Below are 20,995 nucleotides of genomic sequence, written 5' to 3'. Positions count from 1 at the left end.
TCCAACTAATGCACAAGAAGTTTAATGGAGGAATTCGAAGATACATGGAGTTTATGGCTAATGAATTGTTTACAGCATGTAATGAGGAGCCACTGAGAAATTACTATCTCACTACTACTATTTTTACACTGACTTACAACGAGTATAATAATTACAGTAAAGATTCTATTGTACAACATTGGCATACTAATTGCTGAAATGGGGCAGATCCGAAAGCGAAGTAGGCTGAAGTCCTCACACCACTCGGCCGGCAAATTTGCACATTTATTTACTCTATAGGTATATACTGTATTCGATAACAAAAAGTAATTCAAAAAGTAGAAACGTATAGAAACGTATCACTCCTAGAGCAAAATCAAATCTACAGCTTTTTTGGTACGTATAGCAGGCATTTGTAATAAAAACTGCTTTTTAAATAGAAATGTTGAATTTTGGGTTTGACAAATCACTCACTAAAATCTCTTACCAGCTATGCTCATGCAAATGAATCGTTCTCAGCAAAAAAATGTCAAAAGGTGAGAATAGAATAAAACCAATCGAGGGTTACTAACTTTTCTTCAGCAGAAGAACAAAATCTAGTAGTCATTCAATACTACTGTATTAATAAATAATATGCTCAATACTGTTATTATTAAATCACATCATTGTGAAATGATAGAGAATTGAAATATTTTGAAAGATGATGACTCAAGTTACTTTCTATTTCAGTAAGCAATATGCTTGGAAACTGATAGTCCTTTGCCATTATTCACAGCTTTGAAACCGAGGATAAATTCAGAAGAAGGAAGTGTCGAAGAAGAAAGGTGGAAACCGAAGACGCCGGCTTAGCCACAGAACCTCAAAGTTTACAGAGCCGCAATATCACGACTGTTGCAAAGCAACAAAATTTCCAACTTGTTCTATCCTTCAGTCTTCCTCTGATCGGAAAATGGATTGAACTCGGCGACTAGCGTATTGTAACTGCTATCAGGAACTTCTCTCAACTATAACCCTCTCAAAGCTCAATCATCCATTCCGAATCAGACAAAGAAGGCCAAGCAAAAACTTTCGCCCTCGGAGAAAGCAAAAACTATTCGCAACAATAACTCACAACAGTCCCATGTTGAACAACATCATTTCACTTTTCAATCTCTTGTTTCCTATTCTATTCCATCTTCTTGCAATACACCTTTTCTCAATTTTATTTCATAAAAAGTAAGAACCTGTTTCATTCTTGAAATTTTAAAGTTGTACAAGTGGAAACTGTATGAGAAATCATGGTATAATGGAGCGGTGAATTCAAAAAATAACATTTTATGAAGGAAATAAGCTTGGAACAAATTATTATTTCGATATCAGAGCAAAGATTCTTTATATCAAGTTTAGGCAAGATGATGTTTGATGGTTGAAAAGAATGAAAGGAATTAGTGATAGTTGGATAGTTAGGGGATTCCTCCTAGAGCTCAAGTACAGCTTTTCTGGGAAGGATATTAGCATGCATTAGTAATAAAAAACTTTTTTAAACTAAATTTTTGGCAATAAATTTACGCAACCATCTCTCTCATGAACTATGCTCATTGATGTGATACTATCAGAGACAAGAAATATACGCTTATCCTTTATCTATGATTATCTAGTATCCCGAATCTGATCCTATTCTGAATTGCAAAAACAGTTAGTTCAAAGGTTATAGTGAGTTAAATGAATAATCTATATATATAAAAGCGAAATGGCACTCACTCACTGACTGACTGACTGAATGACTGACTGACTGACTCACTCACTCACTCACTCACTCGCAGAACTAAAAATCTACCGGACCAAAAACGTTCAAATTTGGTAGGTATATTCAGTTGGCCCTTTAGAGGCGCGCACTAAGAAATCTTTTGGCAATATTTTAACTCTATGGGTTGTTTTTAAGGGTTTAAAGTTCGTCTTTTAGCATGTATATTCTTCTTCTCCCAATCTCTTGATTATAATTGAAATTTCCATATCATATGTTACTATAGAACTATAATCTAGATAGAGTACCTCTTCGAAACAGTTGTTAAATGGCAACTAAATTAATAATTTTGTCAGGTTGGCATTAAGTTGAGTTGACTTTGTTAGGTTGGCACCAAGTTGAAGATTTAAATGCATTTATCGCGGAAAAATTGATTGGGCACTGCTACTTCAATCCTGGGAATATTATATTACTAGCAGTCAGGCTCGCTTCGCTCGCCATATCCGTTTAGCCAGACCTTTAGTCTGGACCCCCGACTGAATTGTCCTAACATATGATAAAAATGCTCAAATGAAAAATGCAGGCGAGCGAAGCGAGCCTGCTGATCTCATTCTTGGACGATCCAGTCGGGGGTCTGGCTAGATGGATATGGCGAGCGAAGCGAGCCTGACGGCTAGTTTATGTATACTCCTCAAACAGTTGATTGAATTGAGAAAAAGTTGAATATTTTGAATGTTGGGAATTGTTTATAGTCTGAAGTGAATAAAACCAGATAAACTATTTAGAGGTTTAAAACACTTGAAGTATTTGTATTAGGAATAGCTTTGATTATTGCATCAATAGCATCAATTATTGAAATGGAAAAGAAGTACTTTTCAAAACAGATAATCAACTAATGAACTTACTTTTTTTTTGAAAAATCACTTGAAAGCAGGAACACTTACCTGAAAACAAATTGCAATATTAGAAAAGAGAAGTCAAAAATGAAATATGTATAATATTAAGCAAGCAATGACACACTCAAAATCCTGGAAACAAATTTAAATGTTAGGAAATGTCGAGAAATTCAGTGATAAAACATTTATAATAATTTGCATGCAATGTAAGATTAACTGAACTTTGAATTCTCTCAGAATGTACTAAGAATCTACCACTCGCATTTCATAGGAAGCTATGAGTGAAGGTTCTAATAAAATGCTGCAAGTGGAATTTCAATTTGCAATCTCAACATAATATTCATTCTCGCTTCAGTGAGGCATGACAAGGCAACTAGATATTTAAACTGTGAGTCCTAAGAGCGTTATCATGGAGCCATTGCAACTCTGTCCTCTTCCCAAAGGACGCTTGTTAAATTGTATTGCAATTTCGGATGGAACAAGATCAACAAGACAAGATTTGAAAATGATGCAGAGCCCTCACACAGACGAATCTGTTATGCGCATCATTTCTGAATTGCTATACAAGTCCAAATAAGATACTCTACTATATTTCACAGCAAATATATTAAAAATTTGAATTATTTTTGTACAAAAAATTTTATACAAAGAATTCCTAATTTCGGAATATTCTTGTACTTCTTATTTTCATTCTCCTAGGATTATGCGACAGATTAATCATTATTTATAAATTTTTCACAATCATAAACCTACTCAATAACCAGTTTATTGATATAATGATGGATAGAATAAGAATTTATTTTTTTTAATTCCGTCATCAGTGAAATATCCACTGAGTCAAGATAAAGCAAAGCTTGGAATGTCATTTTATGTATAAAACAAAATATTTATGAGAAGGAATATACCAATAAATATTGATTTTCTATGAATATCTTAAATTGGACTTAAGGATTAAAATAATTAATACATTTGGTTGTCAAGGTACTGTATATTCAATTTGAATTGAGTAAAGACATGAGTTACGAATTTATCAATCTTGAGTTCACATTTCACATAACAGCTTTTATATGGAAGTGATTACTCATTACTTGTTACATCGGTATTTGAAAAATCCAGGAAGAAAACAGTCATAGACCGAACATTCTCATTTCTAAATTTGGGTACCTTGAGTACAAATCAAAGTTACGTCCAACATTTTTCAACACCTTAAGCTTCGTTTATACCAAAGATATTAACAAAATGTTAATAGCTTAATCCTCATAGATTCTATAAAACTGAACGGAACTTGACAAACACATATGTTCATCATGTGTATAATAAGTTATGTTCAATCTAATAGAATCTATAAGGATTAAGTTATTAACATTTTGTTAATAACTTTGGTGTAAGCGCAGCTTTAGATACTAACCTGTAAAAGATGGAAATCAAACGTTCAAAATAAACGCAAAATTAAACCGATTAAAATAATTCACTGATGAGAATATCGAAAACCGTTTGATAAATACAAACTACAATTCAGTTTACTTTATTTGCAAATAAAGAAATGTTGGACAAAGAACTTACAATAAACTACCTATTTCTTTTAGATCTCAACAACCCATAACGAAGAAATTTACGATATCTTGCGAAAAACGTCGATTAATGGAGTAAGATTCCTAGAACGAGAAAGAAAATGAGCCGTAGAGTAGGGCGAAGTACGGCTGCAATTTATGAGCGGCCTCCTTCCATTTGCTTGCATGCGAAGAGCTGCAGAGCTTTCTTCGCGGCTGTATTTCTTCCTTTTGTAGCAATCATGCTTTTTCGCGTACCGTACATGCTTGGAGAAAATTTTCAAAATCCCTGCATCACATGCTACACTAACGAGCTCGATCCTGCATTCCTCGCTTCAAATACAATCGAGTGCAGAAAAATGTGTTTGGCTTGCAGATTAGTCTATATCTCATGGCACTTACGTCTTACTCTCCGAGTTTTATTTTTGCAACATTCACAAGGACTGGAGAACCCGGGTTTTGCAGTCTGTACTGAACAATCAGTACATTTTTTTTAAAGGATCGCAATATCAAGTGGCTGTAAAACCTTAGGAATAATATCAGCATAAGACACTAATCAGGAATATTTAAGTTTAAATTTTATTTTTATTCTGTATAAGTATGAAGTATTTGTTTTATTTATTATTGTTATCTTTAAAATTGGCAAATAAATTATTTTGATTTTTTTTTAATGTCATGCAAATGATAAATGACATAATCTGGTAAACCTTTTTGTAGGTTATTGGGAGAAAAGAAGATGGTTAATTTGGAAATCTTAATTTGAACTTCAGAAACAGTTTTTAGTCTCTTCTCAATGGTTGAAAAAGAGTAATGAATTTAAAACAATGAATATGTAGATGAGTTGATTGAATATCGAAGCTTAATGGAAATACGGTTTTGAAATAATTGAATTGAATTACTGCCTTTATTTTCGTAGAGAGCGAAGTTAGGGCGCAGTCGGCCCTCTCTTACACTTAACTCTCTATTACAAGATAACAATACAAAAAAATACAAATAATATGATAAAGAAAAAAATATTACAAACAATATCTACTTATTAAAATAATAACAAATTTTAAATAATTGAAAAGAGGACAAAATAAATTAACTTCGAAAAAAATGTACATAACAATAGACTACTGATTAACAGTAGTGATACTTCATTACTGTAGTGAACAAAAAAAAGAGATCCTAATGAATACAAAATACAAAAACGACAACTATAGTGCTATACATTCCATTCCTACATATTATTATAAATCTTGAAGTGAATAAGTAAATCAATGAGATAGTTATAGAAGAACTAGAGGAATCACAATTTATCAGAGATAATATTAGACTAATTGTTCTTCAAGTACCGTACAAGTAATAGAGACGAAAGAATAGCTATGAAAATACCTTAGGTGGACAGCTTATTCAGAAAGTTCATTAAATATCATTAAAGAACAGTTAATTTTGTATTGTGCACTTAAAAATAAATAATCATCAATGTATGAGCCAATAATAGTTGTATACAACATTGTTGACAAGATGACTGCAATTTATGAACCAATTTTCTAATTTGATGGAATATTCATTGAATTCAAGTGTTATTTATTCAACTTTTCTAAATAAATTTTTTTCATTCACCTATTATAGAATTCGTATGGTCAGGGGAAGACATATTAGACTACTATGCTCACAAGAAAGAGTGGTAATAGAATACTAATCCATCTCTTGAACATAACTTATAAGAAGGTTAACATTAAAGTACATCTCATTTTCTCTTTCTACTAAATTTATGTCTATATCTGTATTTTCAAAATGGATGTATGAGCACACAACTAATCAACCTGGTTGCAACAGAGAACACGGTTAGGAACAGAACAGAGATGTGCACAGTATAGGATATTACGTTGACCACAGAGCATAACAGAGCAATGAAATAATAATGGCTGGAAGCGCACTTCTAGCTGAGACAAGGCTGAAAATAGGCGGTCGAATGCGAATGTTTGGGAGGTGATAGATGGTGACAATGAGAGTGCGACAATAATTTGTCCTCTGGGTCATTGCTTGGACGATTAAGTTTTATTCCCTTGTGGGAGAGCAGCATGTAGCCGCAGTAAACAATGAGAAAACTATCCGCCGGACACATCCAGCTTAATTGTAGCTTAAATTTTCAAGTTGTTTCGAACAGTATCGATGCTATTGCAGAGTTCAACAGTACTATAGTGCCAATAATAATTGTAGTAAACAATTAATAAAAACATTTCACTTATATGGGCTACTTTTGTACAAATTAATAAAAACAATATAAAAACTTGTAGTACCCTTTATTAAAATATTTTAAAGTTTTTAATAATAAAGGGTACTACAAGTTTTTATATTGTATTTATTAATTTATACAATCAAAATGTATAATGTATTATACATTAATGAAAATGTATTCTTCTTGCATTGAATTGGAAAATATAACGTTTAAGGACAAATGTAAAGCTTTGATATAGGATATCTAGTTCTAAAACTGAAAATGTAGATCACCTCCTGTTCGTTGAACAGTCACTAACGCTGATTTGTCGATATTTCACCAGCATACAAATTGAATACCAGTGAACAATCTTGGTAAATGTATAAAACATTTTGGAAGAAGTACGGTTTTGGGCCTACGCCTGTTCTCTACCAATCATAATATATGTTCGGTTTTACGTTAATAAAATAAATGGAATGAATAATTACTTCTTCACTTGACAACACAACAAATAGCGACCAATAGTTTGTAATTTATTTCAAGTATGAAAATGCTCTGAATGATGAGTAGTTCATAAACAATAATATGGTGGGTTATTACAAATCAGAGACAGAAGATGTCTGGTGCATGAAGCGAAGTGAAGAAATTAACAACTTAAAAGCAAAAGTTTCATCATATCTACATTAGTTATTTGTGCAACTAGAGCGAAAGTGACAGTTTGCTGCACCGAAAGAAATTTTACGCACGAGCCGTAGGCGAGGGCGGAATGGTTTATTGAGTGCAGCAGAGGAACTTTGTGCACGTATTTCACATTAAATTTTTCCTACAGTTACCATTGAATATGAGAAGTGGTTGATTATGGGTAAAATGATGGCTGAAATTGATCAAATGTTTGTCTGTATAATTTTGTTATTAATAACAACTTTAATTTATTTTTAACTTGATAATCCAATTGAAAATTAATAATCGATCATTTATTCAAATTAAAAATTAAATTAATCAAATTAATTTGAAGATTTAAACAATTTTTATTAAATCATAATTTCTAAATAAATTTTCAACCAATCAATTTATCAATGAAAAAAATATTATTTGAAATTATGAATAATAATATTCGAAATGTATAATTTAATGAGTTCTCATTTTTATTTATTTGAAAATCAGAAAAAATATAGATAGAACAAATTCGCATTGCAAATACACGCCAACAATTTCAACAGCTGATTGGGATAATATGCAAGATATGCAATATTGCAAGATAATATGCAAAGTATTAAGAGTACGCAAAGTAATACTTTGCGCACTAGAGCGGAAAAGTGATTCTTTGCGTTCTGTAATCAGTGCAGGAATGGTTACTTTTCAAGGTAACTGTAGGAAAAAATATAAATCCCATTCAAAATAATAATCTTTGGTATGATAATTAGAGCACTTTTCTGGTTGAAGCCACAGAATTACATTTAGAGGTTGGCACAGAAGTACATTCTATACTCTCTGGTTGGAGCTACACCATGCGTCCCCCAATGAGCAGTGATTACACCACTATGGAATCTTCAAGATGTTTTCCGAATTTTAAAAATGTGGTTGCATAATGAAAGTATAAAGTGGACTTGAGTTAATAAAGGAGCAGCGGTCAGCCACAGTGCACACTACTATACATACACACTACAACACAGTGATAGAGGGTGTGCGTTATTCCAATACTGAATAATACACTAATATAGTGCGCGATATTGCAATATAGAGACGAGCGACGACCTGCGGTTGGTTGGGGGTGGTTCGGGGGTGGTTGGCGTTGATTGGGGGTGGCTCGGGGGCAGTGCATCTCTAGGTCGCCGCCACCGCCGTGCGATTAATCTTGTTCCAGGGCCGCCCTCGCAGATGCAGCCTCCGGCCACAGAATAATTGCAAGATGGGTGAGAAAAACAAGAGAGTAGGAGAAAGCGAGAGAGAGAGAGAGTGTGTGTGTGTATGTGAGAGAGAAATAGGAAGTGAGGAGAAGGAGAACAGAATAAGGAGATGTAGAAGACAAGAGGAGTAGAAGAGGGAGAAAAAGAAGCAAGATTAGGTGGAGGAAAAGGTTGAAGAGGATAAGGAGGGAGAGCAGGTGAATGGAAGGATGAGGAAGAGTAGAAAAGAAGAAAGGGAATTGGAGGTGAAGATGAAGGAAGATTGGGAAGTGGAGAGGGATTATAGGCAAGTAGGAAAAGGATGAGGAAATGGGAAGAAGAAGAGAAATATGAAGGAGGAGGAGTAAGATGAGGAAATGGAGGAGGAGGAGGAGTAAGATGAGGAAATGGAGGAGGAGGAGAAGAAGAAGAATATAAAGGAGGAGGAGTAAGATGAGGCTTAGGATGAGAAGGAAGAGGAGGGAATGAACGCCGACGTCCAGGATAAGAGGGGAATAAAAAGAAGGAGGAGAACAAAGAGGAGGAGAAGAAAGGAAGAGAAGAAAGAGGAGAAAAACGAGGATTAGTAGTGGGGAAGAAAGAAAGAAAGAGAAGAAAGAGGAGGAGAAAGAGGAGAAAAACGAGGATTAGTAGTGGGGAAGAAAGAAGAGTAGAGAGTGGAGAGATTATAAAAAGAGGGGGGGAGGAAAAGAAGAAAAACGACATGAGGAGGAAACGCAGGAAAAGGTGAGGAGGAGAGAAAGAAAGAGAGTGTGTGTGAGAGAGAGAAAAGTAGGAGTTGGAGGAGAAGGAGAGCAGAATAAGGAGATATAGAAGGAAAGAGGAGTAGAAGAGGGAGGAAACGAAGCAAGATTAGAGGAGGAGGAGGAGCAGAGAAAAGGAGAAGGAAAGGAGGAGGAGGGGAGAGAAAAGGAGAAGGAAAGGATTAGGACGAGGACGAAGAGAGGAGAAAGAAGATGGGTGAAAATTGTAGGAAGAGAAAAAGGAGAAGAAGAAGGAGTAGGAGTAGAGATCGGAAGAGGAATATTGGCAAAGGCACTAGGGCACACAGTCAATATGATTGGGCGCCAATTAGCCGCCGCTTATACCTGCACTTGTCTGCTCTACTTGTCTACTTGGCTTGCTTGGTTGCCTCTAAGATGATAACTTGCAATTCACCTGCATAAACAAGCCACCGCCTCTTAAAGCCTCCCAACTATAACACTCATCTGCATTCCGCTTCTAATTGCCTTCTAGCTGGCAAATTCAATTTGCATACATCTCAATTTATTACACTGAATATTGAATGCAGGTGAACGGTGTCAAATTTGACACAATATTCAAAATTTTAGTTGAAAAGCGTGCTCAACTGCAATTAGTACTTTACAACAATGTATATTGAGATAGAAAGACAATGCAATATTGAATCAATAGTTGAAAAAAAATGTGTCAAGCCACAACCATTTCTTCAAATTCTTATTCGAATGAATGAGAAAACAAACAAATACATCCCTAAAAAGCAAATACACTGTTTTCAAATTGAATGAAAAAGACTGAGAAATTGTCAAAAAACCACTGATTGATAAACAGAAAGAACGGTTTCGGTTATTACACCATTGTCAATCTCTGATAAACTGTTTATCAGAGATTGACAATGGTGTAATAACCGAAACCGGTCTTTCTATTCATCAATAAATCAGTGGTTTTTTGACAATTTCTCAGTCTTTTTCATTCAATATGAATAATTACCACAGTATCAACTTCTCAACTACACAAAAAATGTTTTCTAATTCCCAATTTGAGAAATTTTTGAATTTCTAAGTTCTAGATTGAGATTGCTGAGATCAAAGTAATTATTTATTTATTTATACGTGGATACAATAACAATTCATATAAATATGATTGGGAAGGAACAACAGGCTTGGCCCAAAACTATTCCATTCCCAAATTTTGATTACATGTCCAAAAAATAGGTTATGTTTCATACCTATACTTTTCTTTTTGTATTATACTTTTCTTATTCAGAAATAAATTATTGGAGATGTGAATTATTACTAAATTAGATCTCAAAATTTTCATGTTCATATCCACATTGTATCAACTGAGGGGTTGTATAACATTATGTTCTCCATGTTACTCAGTTGAGCTAATCTCAAATTTAGTTTTGTTTTGAAAGAATACTCTATCCATTTCATTTTTCTACTTGAATTACTTATAGTTGAAATAATGACAAGAGTTACAGTTCATCAAGCGAAAAACACTAGTAATCAATTAATATGTTTGATTTTTGTTAATGATTAATCAAAACTGGCTACTCAACTCATCTGGTTAGTTGATGCTCATATTTAACTGCCTATAGTTCATTTTCATAAATTGCAGTTTCAGAATATTATTGAATTACCAATGTTCACTATATTAAAGCATGAAAACTTCAGTAATCCTTTACAAAACTTTAGTAGTAGTCTACTACTTGTGAAATATCAGACTGAGCAAAAGCAGTATAGATGGTTGAACAGAAACGTTTGAAGGCTGTGATGTGATCCACCATACTGCTGCAAGTAGGCTAGCACTGCAGCACACATTTTCCACATCACTCTTGCTAATATTACAGTAAATTAACTTTTTAAAAGCATAGCGTGATGTGCATTTGCTCGCAATGACAAAAAAAGAACAAGCCGTAAATTCAACGCCAACATTTTAATATGATTTACCGAGTCACAGAGGAATAGGAGGGCCGTAAATTTTTAAACTCGCAACACGGTCTCAGATCAAAGATAAAATTATGATAACGGTCGCCGTAACGCTAGGCACCAATGGTTGACTCCTATAGAAAAAATGCTTTCTTGTAGCAATTAATGTCGGAAACTAGCATCACGCATAGAGCTCGATGTTAACATGAACACAAGTAATTCCAGTCGTTACACTTGGTTATAAGTCCATTACACAACCAAAAATTCATAAAAAATATTTGATAACAATTGCTATAAAATTATAAAAAAGTTGTACGACATTTTTTATTGGTGTATTAAGGAAAACATTACAGTCAAGAACAAGGGATCCGAGCAATAAAATTATCCAGTTTTGTTCAATTTCTTGTAATAGGCTTACTAATTTAGATCTATACTAAAATAAAATTACAAAGACACAGTCTTTGGTGGGATGTAGTGATACTTAATCATAATAAAAACACAAAGATGAAGTCAACTATAACAATTTCTATTGAAAAAAAAAACACAAACATGTTCTAACATCTAGCATCTTCACTCAACTTCAAACATTTTCCATCATCTTCAATGTAACAAATAAACTTGTAATTACTTGTGTAAACTACATCTGTTTTCATTGTTAGAAAATAGCAATTGAGAATCAAGCTGAAAGCAGAGACCTCCGATTTCACTATTTATTTATCAATCCTGTCAATATTTTTTGAGTATCGACACTAAAAAAAACTCCAATGAAGAAATGCAATATTCGAGCTTTCAATAAAGCTGCATCATAAAGGACATTGGATTAGGCATTCCCTTCAGAGAATCCAAGGGAAAACAGATAGAAAATCAACCTAACCTAACCTTACTTAGTAGATTGAAAATAATAGAAACACCAACCCTCTAACTTACATCATCCAGTTTCAATCACTAACCTAACTCAAGTACAAGATCAAAAATAATAAAACACCATCGAGTTTCAACAACAAACTATTTCAAAAGGTCCTGTGATTAATCTCTATAATCAGTGAAAGACTTTATTGTTAAAGTTCTGGCAACCTTTCTGGGAAACTTTTCAATATTCGGGCACATAATGAAGGACGCAGCTGTCATAGGGTACCTGCACTGCACTGCTTATGCAGGCGACATGGCATGGCATAGATAGGTACGGCCAGCTATTGGAAAGAAGCCAAATATCCTGTTCCCAGTTGACGTGACATGCAGCCGTAATACTCGGCACTCGGCTGTGGGCTGTCTGCCGGCTGTTCGGCATTCGGTCGTTTTTATGTGGCTGATCGATTGTAGTGAGGAGCTGCTCTTCCTATACTGAAAGCCCTCTGCAGCCCAACTGGAGTGAAGTGTCATCGTTGAGACGGTTTCAGCGTTGACGTAACGAAATAAGTTGTAGTAGTACGGTAGTTGAATGGTTGGTTAAACTAGTTGAGTATTTGATAGACTAGTTGTCAAGTTATTTCAATTGACAACGGAGCGATTTAATATATATTTTGCAATATACTGTAATAAATTACTGGGCTGAAGTAATTAAATTATGTTCTGTTCATCAATTAATAAATAACGAGCAAAGCTCGGTGCCCCGATATTGAATATGATTGGGATAGAAAAACATGCTTGGCACAAAACTATCTTTCTTCCAAATGTTGATAATGAATAACAGTTTATAACAGTAATTGGTGTAAGTGTACGTCCAGTGCCAAAATACCTGTCATCAAATTTTTGGCTGGGATCGATTTAGTATGTTATTTTATTTTAAAAACAATAGTGACCGCCGTTTAATTTTTGTGATTTTGTGCTCAAAATAACATACTAAATCGATCCCAGCCAAAACTTTGATGACAGGTATTTTGGCACTGGACGTACACTTACACCAATTACTGTTATAAACTGTTATTCATTATCAACATTTGGAAGAAAGATAGTTTTGTGCCAAGCATGTTTTTCTATCCCAATCATATTGAATATCGGGGCATCGAGCTTTGCTCGTTATCTATTTATTGATTAACAGAGCATATTCAGGTCCAATTTTCAGTCCAAACATTAAAAAACAGAAAAGTTTTAATTTAGATTGTCTACAAACCAAATTGAATAACAAAATAACACTTAAAATTGTAAAATAATGATTAATTATGAAAATTCTGATATACTTTAATTTTGAATGATATAACATGTCATGTCAACAAATCAGATATTTTGATCAAGTTGATTAAAATTTCTAGATAGTATTATTCTCGTAAAATTAGCTGATTGATGGGCCACCCAGCAGCTGAGTGCATCTGCTGAAAAAGGTTTAAGGTTGAAGGATTGAAAGAAAAATTAATTTTTTTGATGAATTTGGAAACATCGCGAAAATATGTTTTTATTTTAAATATGATTATTATTTTTGATCAATTATGAATAATTTTACCTTTCAAACTCACGGTTTCTTTATCTTTTAGGTCGTGTTTATATTTTACAGCTGGCTATACGTCAGCTTATGAATTTCGGGGATGAGATATTTTGATTTTCCACAGATCACTCACTTTTTTACTATCCACAGACGAAGAAAGTCTCAGGTGTTTTTCCAAGGATGAATTATCCTTTTAATGTCGTTCAGCGAGTTTTCCTAGGGATGAGCCCTAGTGCAATAGAATTTTTATATCATAAACCTACTATGTTGCAAATTTCATCAAAATCGTTAGAGCAGTTTTCGAGATCCGTTGGACATAAATAAACATGAATAAATATAAAAGAATAAATATAAATAACCAAATATAAAAATATATACAGAAATTGCTCGCTTAATATAATAGGTTATGATTTGTAATTGTATTCACGAATAAATAAATGTCTTCCTTCAATGTTTTATTACTGTATACCGTTTTCTTCTAGAAACGGGAATAGTTTATCAACTCCGTCAACTTGGAGTTCATCTTGTTTTCTAGAAATTATTTTCTCTAATCCGGTTGCTCGAAAGCTCAAAAAAAAACTGTTAATGTACGTTAAATACCGTACCCTGAAATCAAACAGATGGGTACCTGAAGAACTCTAACACCGGAGTAGAGTCAGCCAGATCATACAATCTTTTTTATAGATATGTATTTTTATGACCGTGATAAGTTTTTGAAAGAATGAGATTCAGCCTATACAATACAGCTACAGGCGTCTGATACAATACATCCACAACTTTCTGATAAGAGATTAAATAAAGTTCTACTTGCGAAGAAAATAAGAGGAGGTAATAGAGTTTTTTGAAGATATATGACATATTATACTCTGTACAAATTAACTTCAGACTTGGAGGAATATGCGGCGCAGAGAAATGGAGGAAGATCAGCCAATTTCAGTGATGAATAGAGTGAAAGGGAGAAGCGCAGTTGTCAATTTGTCGATTAGAGTCAGTCGACTGAAGGATTCCAGACAGGAAACTCCGTAAGTTTAGCATAAGCGCTTGAATACACAAGAGAAATTAGAGGAATGCTTGCCGGTTAGAACGGCAACTTCGCAGCCGTTTTATCCCTACCTCTGTATGCCTTCTCTGCTGCGCATGTTCCTCCCAAGTCAGACGTTAATTTGTACATAGTATAGTTTCAAAGTTGATAGAAAACGTGTCTACCTTTAATTAATTAAATCTATTCCTATCATTTTCTTCCTTCTCGCTTGCTTCAGTTTCATGGAGCCTTAGATGGACATATTACAAATAATATGGTATTGTATTTAGTAAATAAACGTCTAGATCTTCAATTTGTTTAACAACTGAAGAGATAAAATCTCAATAAGTAATATACCGTTAAGGAAACTAGTTCATTGAATCTACACCTTCTCAAGACCGTTGACTACAACGTGAACTAGTTCGTTGAATCAACGTCTATCTCTAGACCACAGAAGAAACTAGTTGGTTGAATCAACGACGTCCATCTCCAGCAAGAACACAAGGAGGCATCTCGATTTGTTCCGTGTTGCGATGAATACTAATGCAGGACACGGCAGTGGCAATCGACCCCCCCCCTTACCCTTTTCAACCCCCCTCCATCACCTGCGGCATTCATTTGTCCCTGTCCACGATAAACGCATTCCGCTCATATAATATATGCGCTCCTTCTTATCCGTCACGCTCTCAATTCCAAGCAAACTATGATGAAACTCGTGCGTTATGGATGTGCTATTGTACTCCTTGTATTGATGATAATGTGTAGTATCCACAACGAAAGTGGATTCAAAGTGTCACATCCACACACATAAAATAAAGTTGACAATTTAATAAGTTTAGTTGAAATTTTCTTCTACTTGTAATAGAAATGTGTGATAGAATGAAGAGGGTTTCAATCAATAATCTTATTTTTGGTAGGCTATGTAAAAAAAATTAAACTTTGTTCAATTTTGTTAGATTTTCCACATTTTTCTATATCTTTTTTAAATTATTTTGCAATGATTTTCTGAATCATTCAAATATATATTATTATTATCATTTCATTCAAGTTGAGGGGATGTTTTTTAGAAGATGATCGAAATTTGGCAAGACCGATAGAGAATAAACATTTCCTTCAAGTATTGGGTTTGATATAAGGATATAATCCTTATTCTATTTATACAAGTAATTATTATAATATAATAGTTTCTGAATCAAAATTAAGCATTTATTCCACAGAATTACACAGTGAACAATAATATTATTAATAAGATTTTCGGTTCCTTATAATATGATGATGATCGAATGCATGCCACAATTATTATTCATGAATTTATTTTATTCATTCCTAATGAATAAATGAATTTTGTTCAAGTGTCAGGGGCTCTCTAAACTCTAATCTATTATTGAGAATTATTGGCTCTCTAATCTATTATTGAGAATCGATGAGAATATTATTGGCTCTCTAATCTATTATTGAGAATCGATGAGGCTCGGTTTACTCCTCTATCATAGAAAAAATATTCTAGAATTGAATAGATAGAGATAGACAAAGATAGTCTACAAACATGATAGGCATGATTGTCTACAAATAGACAAAGATAGAATAGATAGAATGCCTCTATTGAGGCATAAAACTCGTATTGAGTTTTAGGAATGTGAATTATTTTCATAGCTTCTCATCTACAAAGCGCACAAATCAGTTCAATTATTTTATTGCTTTATTATTGTTAGTACAATCTTCTTCTTCTTTGGCTGTGCCTTATCCCATTCAAATGGGATCGGCATTCCTTTCTCTTAGCCTTATTGTTATTGTACAATAAGTACAATAACAAGTTCAAAACTTGAGGAATTCATCTTTGAGATGTAGAGATCTTACACACTGTATTACTGCACTTGAAATGGAGAAAACTAAGGGACGCCAACCACTAATATATTTTTAATGGAACTTCTGGAGCAGAGCTTGGTTTGTTCAAATAGAATTAATACTGTTGAAAGAAATTTGGAGCGGCGGCTTGAAGTTGAGCCGGCATTCTGCCAGACTCCAGACGAGCGTGGAACGTTGCTAGCAAGATGAATCTTGTTTGGAAGCGAGTGTGATTAATCGTGCTCTCACTGACGTTTTTCGAGGATATGCTCTTAGCCAGCCTTATTTATATTACGAGAAGCGGATTCCTCCATTGGCAAGTGTTGTTACTGGATTAGCCCTACTGCAACTGTCTTAGAATCTAGTTTGTGATCCTGCTGCAATAAAGTGGGACATGGTGAACACATAATGATAGTTTCCCGTGATACAAAATGCTTGAATCGAAAACAAAATTAAGGGTGGGAATTCTATATACCCCAAGTGTAATGTGTAATGTTATTTCATTATTCATTCAAAGATGCAGTAAAATCATTCAACAACTTTTCTATCAAAAAATGCCCATCTTTTTCTTAGAGAATGGGATCATGCTGACTCCAGAGCATGTAAAACCCGCTGTAAAACCTGTCCTATCACTGATTCCTCTATTTCATACCAGTCCTATCACCAACTATACCCATCAAATCCATAAATCCAGTAATTGCATCTCCAAAAATTGCATCTACCTCCTTTCCTGCAATTTTTGTCCTGCCTTCTACATAGGTGAAACCACCACTGCCCTAAATCTCCCGATCAACAATCACAGGGCTTCCTTTAAAAATAATACTTCCCTAGCCATGGCTCTGAGCACAACAAGAACTTTGACCAATGCTTCAAAATCAAAGCCCCCTCCATAGACGTCAAGACGAAAGAATTGGCTTTTATTTGGGTGCTTGGAGCTGCTTCCAGTACTGGTCTCAACAGACAGCAATAGTACCACAGCTATCAACTCTACACCAAATTTTCAATTAAAATAAAATAAATTTCATCACATTATAAATTTCACAGCTATCAACTCTATATTAAATTTCCAATAAAAATAAAAAATAAATGTCATTCCAATTTATTTAATTCTATAATTCTATTTTCTAATTTTAGTCTAATTCTTTTCTGATTTCTTCTTTTAAATCTCCTTTTTTCTATCAATTCATAATCTACACCTTTTCTTATCCATAACCCACTCAAATTTGAAATCTCCCGCTTGTAACCCATAATAGCCCCCCAAATACCCCGTAATACCCCCCAATCTGTACTCCTTTTTCCTACATAGTCAGTGGTCTCCGTATTCCATTTTTTAAAACGAACTCTGTGGTCTTGACCGATGAAAACTCAAACAAAACACCGGCACTACTACAACTACAACAACCGTTGAAGAAGGTGACGCAGTCATCAAAAATTTCGGATAATAATGTAAGTTTTCAAGTTTATAAATGTTTTTTCACCTATTTGTATTGTCTTACCTATTTAAATAAGTATTATAAGACTTATATATACAAAGATACATTTCCAAGATAGTTTCTAGCGACTAGAAACCCGTAAAACAATGATAAATTTGAAATGTTGGAGGAGAGGTGAAGAATTCACTAACACCCAATAAAACTAGTAACATCTCTTGGAATGAGCAATTTGTGGCCGGAAGACGCTGCACGTGGTGCATTAATAACAACTTTACAAAGTGGGTCAGTTCAGTGGGGGCGAAATTTGAAGAGCATCTTGGCGGTGGGACATGACAAGCAAGTGGTGTTTGATCGCAGTTGACACATGCGACCAGCAGCCAGGATGACAAATTAGTCCGTGACTAGAAGAGGCGGCCGATGTAATGGATTGCCTTCAAACGTGCCGTGCATTACACCAGCAGTCCAACTTTCGCCACAACTTGCATTCATCGACAAGACGGGCGGCTGTGAATTCAAAGTCGCCAGGCACGCCAGTCAAGTTTACTCATGATTTACAACTAGTATTGGAGAAGAATTATTGTCCATCACTCCAAAGTTGGACTTAAAAACTCAATTTACATAGATACTTCATCAAAATTAATGACAACCGCTCACTTACAGCACTAGAAGATTTAATACATTAACCAGTTTAGTAGTGGTTTGTATCGAAAACGTTTGCGTTTCTATATATTCTTATGAGTACGTTTCATCTGTATTTTGAAAAAAAATAGTTTATCTTGTGGAAATTGGAAATCAGCTCAACGATATCCCTCAGGTTTTTGATAGAACTACTCGAACTGAAGAACTAGATTCAGTACTCAATAAATAAGTTCAATATCAATGATGAATAGTCCTACTTGAAAAATCAATAGCCTAGTGGAAGATGATCAATTAGTAAAATATACTTTAATCCGAAGTAGATAGATAATCAGTAAAAAACTAATACACTTAGTGTTGACTGGTTAGAAAAAACACTGCAATGGATAGCAATGCAGCCATTTATTGAATTATTAATATTTACGATAACATTACTCTTACATAACAAAATTACATTCTACATGCTTGAGAGATGAATTAAGTGTGGGGGAGATCCATCGCGAATAAAAATTCGAATAATTGCAATAAATATGAACTTGAAAAACAATCATATTGATTACAAAGTGTAGGCTATTTATTTTTTTAATATTGGTAAAACGACATGTTTCTTGTCGTTGGTCACACAAACTAGAATACTTCTGTTAAGAGTCCTACATCAGTTTTATAGAATAATCAACTAAAATTTTCAACTATAACATACTTTTCATGTTTCATCTAAAATGTCATTAGTAACATACCTTTCATCTATGCAATATCCCTAATAACACAACTAGCCGATTTAGGATGAGCATCAACTAGCACTAAAATAATCCATAACTTTCAAAAAAGCGACACACGAATTTGGACGGACCGGTGCACGTGACTTTCAGATGACAAGATGTTGACTGATGCTAGTTCGATGAACGATGACGATGCCAGCAGCCGACTACGGATTACAAAAGAAGAAAAAGAGCTATTCCGGCTGAAAGAGGAAATTCGTCTTGGTCGATCTGTGCAGATTGCTTCTTTCCTTTGCTCTGCTCTGCCCTGCCAATGCCACACAACACAAATTGTTACGGTTCTCGCAGCAATTGCTATTGCTACCGATTTCACTGTGCATATACTCATGTAGCATCACTCGCATCACACCTCACAGTTCAACGTTGAGTGCAAGTTAATAGGCAAGACATAGGTCTTTATCTTCTACTATTAGGTATTTAACTTCTATTTATTTAACTTCGATCGACACCACTTTCACAAATAGCTAATCAATAAGAAGAAACTTGCAATATAAGAACAATTTCTTAGTATTTTTATTGAATATGAATAATATTACCACAATATCAACTTCTCAACTACACAAAAAGTGTTCATATAAAATATAAGAGCAATATAGAGTATTATGCGAATAATCGAGTATATTAGAGAAATCAATTTCATAGGCAACATCAGCCTACTATTCAGCCTACTATTTTATAGCTCCAAACAGTAATAATGTACGTAATATTTCACTTATTTAATTAAGCTTGGAAAAAATTAAATTAATGAATAAGAGGGAAATAGATCGAACTGGCATCCACTGGCACCACTTTCAAAAATAGCTTATCAATAGGAAAAAATGCAACAATATAGAGTATTTTTATTATAAAATCAATTTCATATGCAACATCAGCCTAATATTTACCATTTCATAGTATTCAGCCTAATATTTCATAGTTCCAATCAGCAATAATGTACCTAGATAGTAATTCACTTATTTGCTTAAGCTTGGAAAAAATTAAATAAATGAATAAGAAGGAAATAGATCGGTTGCGAAATTCTGAAAAGCTATATAAGTTGGAGAGATAAAAACTCCTTTAGAAACAGAAAATCAAATATGTGGAATAATATGGAAGTTGAATTGATTGCAAAAAAGGGATGAAGATGAATTTGTATTAATTCAATGTTCATCAATATATTAATACAATATAATACAGCTATAGCTGGAAAAGAGCAGCAGACTTAGTCCAAAGCTGCTCTTCTCTCAAATTTTATGAAAAAAGGAAGATTTTCCTTCCAAACCAAAGAAGGACCTGACCTTTGCAACGAAAAATGTTTTTCGATCGATATGACTATTGATTGTGCTTTTTAATCGATATAGATCATATTTTATCTATTGATTGAAATTTCGTCATCAGATGAATATATTCTAGTATTATATTGCAAGTTCAAGCGCTATGGAGATTAAATCTAACTTCAAAATACACTTTCTGAATAAAAAGTTTTCTCAGTCAGTCGATTGAATCTTGTTTAGAGTTGAAGAATTTTGAGAATGTACATATTTTACTTAATTGGGATGAAATAGTTGACAAGCCAATCCAAAATCATCCATCAACCAAAATCAAAATATTGTTATTAATTAAATTTTTTGAATCCATATTTTAAAACTTTTCCTTGATTGAAAATCAGTGATTCTGTTGTCAATTCCACTTTGGTTCCAAGACGAAATCGCAGTCCTGAAGATCGGTTGGTAAAGTGGAATTTACTACAGAATCAGTGTTTTTTAGATTATCATCATTTAGGACTGCATCAAACAATATTAAGAATTTAAGACTTAACCAATGATAATTACCAACCAATAAAAAAAATATCAACCAATGATAATTACAAATTGAAGTAAAAAAGTGTTGAATGACAATAGGATTTACTTACTTTACTTGAAATGTAATGAATTTAATAAAATATTGTCACGT

General features: G+C 33.8%; 1 protein-coding gene across 1 annotated transcript in view; it reads right to left on the bottom strand.

Annotated features, from left to right (window-relative positions):
- Window positions 1-2,520: 2,520 nt before the first annotated feature.
- LOC111053821 (atypical protein kinase C-like) overlaps window positions 2,521-20,995 on the bottom strand; it is a 40,979-nt gene continuing 22,504 nt past the window's right edge. The window contains exon 5 of the mRNA XM_039445100.1: window positions 2,521-2,646. Coding sequence (XP_039301034.1) covers window positions 2,591-2,646 — 56 coding nt within the window. The 3' untranslated portion in view covers window positions 2,521-2,590. The remainder of the gene's footprint in view (window positions 2,647-20,995) is intronic.

The sequence above is a fragment of the Nilaparvata lugens genome, chromosome 1, assembly GCF_014356525.2.
Source record: "Nilaparvata lugens isolate BPH chromosome 1, ASM1435652v1, whole genome shotgun sequence".
In the NCBI taxonomy this organism is placed as follows: domain Eukaryota; kingdom Metazoa; phylum Arthropoda; class Insecta; order Hemiptera; family Delphacidae; genus Nilaparvata; species Nilaparvata lugens.
Note: the sequence above shows the minus strand (reverse complement) of the source record. Positions and strands in the feature narration are given on the sequence as shown.